Source organism: Triticum dicoccoides, unplaced genomic scaffold (genome assembly GCF_002162155.2).
Source record: "Triticum dicoccoides isolate Atlit2015 ecotype Zavitan unplaced genomic scaffold, WEW_v2.0 scaffold178240, whole genome shotgun sequence".
NCBI classification, from domain to species: Eukaryota; Viridiplantae; Streptophyta; class Magnoliopsida; order Poales; family Poaceae; genus Triticum; species Triticum dicoccoides.
The window spans coordinates 1-6,550 of record NW_021224740.1 but is presented as its reverse complement, the minus strand read 5'-3'; the positions used below and the strand labels follow the sequence as shown (position 1 = coordinate 6,550).

Here is a 6,550-nt window from a genome sequence, read left to right as displayed (position 1 = left end):
TCTTCTTTTTTTGCTATGAACAAGCAACTTACTTAGCAGTTGGAACACTATTTAATTTTTGCATGTATTGCAATTTTAGTGATATGTGGTATAATCCACCCTAACTTAGGCTCCTCGTCTTTTGGAAATGAGTAAATTTATTTTTACCCCATGATTCACCCTTTTGACAGATTTTACCCGTTTTTTGAGAAAATCCTCAATTTATATCCCCCGTTTATCACCTGCGTGCCACATTTTATCCCCTTGTGATAGAATTGACCCCCAATTTGGTGCTGATTTGGCATGCCATGTAGGCGGTTCAATACAGTCATGCTCTGATTGCCAAACACGTTACACTCATTAAGGTTCAGTACTTCATTAAAATCACTGAGTGCAATCCGGGGCAAGTTTCTTGTAGCAGCAAGACCCTTAATACCACCTCTTTGGAATTTGTGCCTCACCATAAACAAGAGTTACACGCCACGGTTCAGGACCAACACCATCTATCTTAGCTCGATGTGATACTAGGAATAACTTAAAACTTCGAGCTTTATTGAATTGTTTCAAAAGAGATCAAGTTCACCACACCTACTGGAGCTACTAAATGCAAAACTACAATGAAAACCCAAATGTGGCAGGCCATTCAAGCATTCTGTCGCACTAGCCTACCACCCCTTCCTACTCACTAGATCGGTATCGCGCCTTGGCGAGAGGGTGCCAGTCCCAATGATATGGGTGATCAGGTAATGCTCAAGTTAGTAGGAATCCTAGTTTAGTGTACGTATTCAAACAAGACAACGAAATAAAACAAAGAGAAAACATTCACTTGTAATAAAAGCAAGTCCTCATCGAGTTCAACACCATCATGAGATTACAAGTCAACATCAAGTTTATTGAGTTCAAGGGACCACAAAAGATAACCACTTGACATTAAGCTCAGTACTAAGAGCATGAACATGAGAGCAATTACTAAGAGTTGGAACATAATAAAAAAGAAATAGGGGGCGCGGCTTGCCGCGCGTTCCCGAAAGGCGAGCCAAAGGATAGGACATTGAGATGCTAAAGGATATGACATTAGCATCTTATAAACATATATCATATCGATAATTGTTTAGAGTTAATAAAGTTTGGATGTAAAATGCATGTAGTTACATATAGGAATTACTCTATCTGGCGTACACAGCGATATGATACGATCATAATATATACATTGTGCAAGAACAAGTCGTGTGGAGCTACAGAAGTGCTGGATTCTAAATCCGTGTAGTTTCAATGTATAGCAGCATAGCAAAGGGGATCCATGTAGATACAAATAACAATTACTCTATTTGGCATACATAGGGACGATCACAATATAATTCATTGGGCAACAACAAGTCTTGTGGAGTCACAAAAGTATCTGAGACCACAATACACGCACGCACACAGTCCGGGCACCCAATCCACACCGTAGAGCGGATAGTCCAATGCATTCCATCCGAGAACAGCATGAAATATTATAACTACATCTGATCAGTAGATTAGAAGATTTTACAATCTACATCAGTCCTTTTGCTTCATACTGGGCAATTTATATTCGGAGCACATATCGAATGCTAAGATAATACTTGGAAAGCAACATGGTGCTAGATAGTACAACATAACCACTACCTTCCAAGACCCCCTGCTCTACAGTTTACTTTATAGTAAATAAATTCTTACAGTTAAAGTGCCACATCCATGACCTTTTTTAGTAGTCCATCAAGAGAAAACTTGTGCTTGATGGGTTACAGAGATATGTTTAGCAGTATTCCCTACAAAAGTATGCTAGCTTGACAATTAACTCAACACATATGTGGTAACTACTTCTTTGGCATCCATTACAAGGTTCAGGAATTGTTCTACGGATCAGAAGGAAAGGCAATTTCATGGAGCACTTTTTTAGATTATTCACGTGAATATTTCCAATGCATTTGAATGTTCTAGTTGAGTAATTGGTATATTCTAAGAGAGATAGGGAAGTAGCCCAAAGGGTACTAAAACGTCAAGGAAGTCGGAAGATACAAGTTTTTTTAGTTATAGGTAAGAAAAGCATCAAGGTAATAGGCCAAACATGAAAGGCGCAGTTGGAGGAAGGCGATTGGCGGGAGACATAACAAAGGGACGATGACAACGACAAGCAGGAAGCGGCAATGCGACTTGGAGATCATTACATTCCTGCACAAGATATATGATGTTGTTAGAAACATATGAAACACTGAGGATAGGAGAGGCTTGATCCAGACCTGAAGAACGCGGCTTCAAATCGAGGAGAGGAACCAGAGAGAAGGGGGCGAATGGGAGGACGAAGGGGCAAGCCAGCCATCCTCCCACACCTCATCGACACACGGGCCAACCGGCGTCCACCACGCACAGGGCAAAACAGGAAAAACCGAAAATGGCCCGGCGGGTCATGCTAATTATCGGCGGTGGCAACAGATATTTGCCCGCTGGACCACGCCGACAGGCCTCATAGAACACATTGCCAGACACGGTCACTGACAAAGACGGCCCACAAGCGAGTTACCCCACATGTCAGCGAGTGATCGAAACCAGCTGAGTGAGCAAGAATAGAGTGAGCAAGAATACAGGGGCGAGGCTTCGATCCGACGGCGCAGATCGTCCGGGAGCAAGATCGAATCGATGGAATCGCATCAAGGAATCGATCCGACGGCCACCAGTGCCTGAGCTCTGAGAGCGCTTTTCTTGCAATAGGATACATGGCCCAGTAGCCCAGTCTCCCCTCAAGCCCAATTCTCAAGTCACACGAAATTGGAACCCTATCCTACAAAAGGAAAAAAAGGGGAAATCCGAACCCTAACCACGGCATGGCAGAAATGCCCGGCGGCGCGCCTGCGTAGGCATCCGTCCCGGCGCCGCGGCAACGTCCTCGCCCCTCTGTCCTCAGCGCCCTGTCTTGGCGGCAGACCGTGCTTGGCGGCCTCCAAGGCCGCACCAGGCGAGCGTCGCCGTCTCCTCCCGTTATCCATCGCGCCTGCAGCAACTGAGCGCGAGCGTCGTCGACCCACATCGAACACCAACAAGCAACATAGGAGTAAGTTGATTTGGTTTCCTATTTCAGAGTCGAACAATTTTTTTATCAGATGCATGAATCTATGCCCAAACATGTGCTACATCTATTGTACAATTAGTTGTACTGCTTGTTCACATGCTTGTTTAGATTTGTTGCTTAAATTGTTTTTTTCTATCTCTAACATCTAAAGTGACAATTTTGTAGAATAAATCTTTTCCTAGCTAGCATGTTGATTTGGTAAGAAAATACTTTAATTGTCAGTTGGACCTTAGTATAGTGCATAGTATGCCAGACATAATCGTTGATCAAATTAGGACAGTCGTAACTCAGTAACCATGACTATAAGTTATTGCATCCTCATCATGCTTATCTTTAATGTTGGAGTAATCAAGCTTTTCAGCCTATCAACACCAGTAGTCGAGTTCAGTTCTGGTAATAGAAACATGCCGGCTTACTTGTTTCCTAAAACTCTCATCTTTCAGCTGTTGCTTATTCTTTGTTTTGCCATGAACAAGCAAATATGCAGTGCACAATTTAATTTCTACATGTAGTGATATGTGGTAGAATCCATGCTAATTTAGGCTCCTCGTCTTTTGGAAATGTTACAACAGTTTAATCTGGATTCTGAAGCAATGGGCTGCAAAAAGACCAAGGCAGAAGCTACATCTGTTCTGAGTTCAGACAGACTAAGCAGTCTACCCCCAAAGATAAAAGGCAACATCCTCTCCCGTTTGAATGTCAGAGAAGCTGTTAGGACTAGCACCTTATCGAGTACATGGAGGGATGCATGGACAAATATGCCAAAAATATCTTTGCGCGATAGAAATTTTACACGAACCAGGTTTGTTAAGTTGGTCGATATGGTGCTAGCACTCCACAAGGGAACCATAGAAGAGTTTGATATATCAGGTGAAAAGAGTTACCACGATGAGTTCGCTAGGTGGATGCTCATGCTGTCAAGGAGATCACCAAGGTCAGTTACAATCAAGTTGAACTCAGGGCCAAGGTATAAGATTTCCTCACGCGTCTTTTCCATCGGTGATTTGAAGTTTCTGCAACTGGAAAACTGCATCATCAGCTTGCCCCGGGCATTCCAAGGCTTCAAGAGCCTAACTTACCTGAGCCTAAACAATTTCTCATCCACAGACTGGGATATCCAAAATCTGATCTCATTCTGCCCCGTACTTACTGATTTGATATTAACTACTTTTGAGGGCATCAACCAACTAAACATTCACGCTCCTAAGCTAGAATATCTTAGTGTTTATGGGGACTTTGAAGACATTAATTTGGAGGCCCCTAATCTGAAGGTGGCCATCCTTTATCTAGATCACCAAGCTAAAGCATATCAATCTGTTCCAATTGCACATGACAAGGAAAACCATATCAAGAAGTCATTGGGAAGCCTAAGTGAGATCAAAATACTTGGAATCACTGGTAGTTTCATGAAGGTGAGCTATTATTTCCTCCAGCATTGCTATGTCTTCTTCTGCCTGCTGACTAATCTGTGTTGCCATTTCCCCCTTGTTCAGTATCTATCAAAAGGGCGTATACTTACAAAGCTCCCTACTGTGTTTACACGCCTCGAGAATATTTATCTTAATATATGCTTTTGGGACCGGAGGCAAGTCTTTGCTGCTTATTCATTATTTCAGAATGCCCCTAACTTGAAGAAGCTTGCGGTGTGGGTACGTATGCTAGTAAATCCTCTCCCTCCCTCAATCACGCACTCCATGTTTGTTGTATTTGCAACGCCTAATGAGTTGTGATTTTTTTTTTGCAGAGTTACCCTTCAAGCACATGGGATCAGTGTCAGGCAAGGATTCTAGAGCATACGCTGCAAATGCAAATGGACCATCTCGTGACGGCCAGTGTTGGATGCTTCCGGGGTCTTGACAACGAAGTCGATTTCGTGGCAAAGTTACTGAGTTGGGCACCTGCTCTGGAAGAAGTGAAGATAGAATGGAAGGGCGAAACAGACTGCATCATGGTTCTTGCCAAGCTATTAGCTCTGCCGAGAGTGTCTGCCAGGGCCAAGGTCATTGTTTCATTTTGATAAGCATGCTGCCCCATCACTTTGACGATGTAATTTGCTGCTGAGTTCATGCGAATGTACCACCTACAACTAGCTGGTGGTTATATGTGTGCATCTAATACAAATCATCAGGTGGTGGTAGTATGTGTTGTCGAGGACATTTTGTGGGAGTATTTAATGTGCCACCAGCATGTGTTTTTCTTATGAAACACTCGAGGAAGTTTTCCATATAAAACGCTATCCGCTTGTGGTCTTGCAATTAGTATTTCCATGTTTACCAATGCAATGCTGTGGGACAAATATGTGGTTATAGGAAAGAAATAATGTGATCAGGTGAAAAAACATCTCTGCCTGCTTGCCAAACAAAGCACCCTCGTGGTCACACACGACAGAGCTAAATCGTCTCAAATTATGTAGGAGGCAAAATGCCATGAAATTTGAATTGGGTACATCTGGTTGTTCTATTTACAGTCCTAAATCAGAGATCCGAACACACTCTGCTCTTTGTAGCAGCAGCTTTTACTTGGCTCCATTGATCTTAACATGCTCACGAAGGCAACATCTACACTGAGATTCTGAGGCTCCAGCACCCAGATCTGATGGAAGGAATTATGGTGAGCACTGTCACTGGGGTGATGAATCCCTCCTCACGAAGCTCACGGAACAGATGAGTGAGGAGTACAAGCCGCAGAAAGCCGTGAAGATCAAAATCGGCTCACTGAAACTCGAGCTGAGCAGCATCAATGCTTTTCTCAAGAAGTTGGCTGACAGGGAGGATCTAACGATCAGACCAAGGAATGGAGGGACCAGGTGAGAGAGATGGCCTATGAAATCAGGACTGCGTCGATAACTACATGCACAAGCTCGACCACGAGCCGGATAAAGTAGGTGGAATCATGGGCTGTATCCACAACATAATCGTAAGGTGAATTTTTTTGGAATTGTCCGCGGGCTCTCTGGAATCATGGGCTTTATCCATGACATCATCGGTAAGGTGAAAAGAATTGGAATTGCCGAGACAAGCAAGCGACAGAAGAGGTTGCAGTGGGATGATGCAGCCATATCTGGGGAATCAACGATAACCATTGACCCTCGATCGAATGCCTCCACTTTATGCCGAGGCTGTTGATCTTGTGGGTATTGATGCTAAAATAGATGAACTCATTGAGTTGGCGACCGACCAGGAGGGGAAACAGTTGAAGGTGGTGTCAACTGTTGGGTACGGAGGCTTCAGCAAGACAGGCACTTGCGGCCTAGGTATACAGACACCTTAAAGGGCAAACTGTCAGGTAGACTTAGTGCGTTTTGTTGAACATTCGGTGGGTGTACTTAATGTGCTTTCCGTGCTGCCATTCCTCAACAACGTCAGTTCAACTCTGCTGTTTTGTCCCTGTGTTCTGTGTCCATAAGAAGCGATCACATTTGGGAAGGCACCTTCATGTTGTATCAATAAGATGAGAATCACAGACATCAAGTTGTACCTT

At 43.6% G+C, this 6,550-nt stretch overlaps 1 protein-coding gene across 1 annotated transcript; it reads left to right on the top strand.

Annotated features, from left to right (window-relative positions):
- The first annotated feature begins 2,925 nt into the window (after positions 1 to 2,925).
- LOC119344653 (F-box/FBD/LRR-repeat protein At1g13570-like) lies at positions 2,926 to 5,310 on the top strand. Its single transcript, XM_037615031.1, has 4 exons — positions 2,926 to 3,052; positions 3,643 to 4,482; positions 4,564 to 4,719; positions 4,815 to 5,310. Exons 2-4 carry the CDS (start codon positions 3,664 to 3,666, stop codon positions 5,085 to 5,087), a joined length of 1,248 nt encoding a protein of 415 aa, XP_037470928.1. The 5' UTR covers positions 2,926 to 3,052; positions 3,643 to 3,663; the 3' UTR covers positions 5,088 to 5,310.
- The last annotated feature ends 1,240 nt before the right edge of the window (positions 5,311 to 6,550 follow it).

Bases quoted from the DNA above. Each gene is read 5' to 3' on its own strand.
- LOC119344653 (XM_037615031.1), top strand. From the start codon at position 3,664: ATGGGCTGCAAAAAGACCAAGGCAGAAGCTACATCTGTTCTGAGTTCA. The intron at 4,483-4,563 runs GTGAGCTATTAT...CCCCTTGTTCAG, and splicing joins TCACTGGTAGTTTCATGAAG to TATCTATCAAAAGGGCGTAT. The intron at 4,720-4,814 runs GTACGTATGCTA...TTTTTTTTGCAG, and splicing joins TGAAGAAGCTTGCGGTGTGG to AGTTACCCTTCAAGCACATG.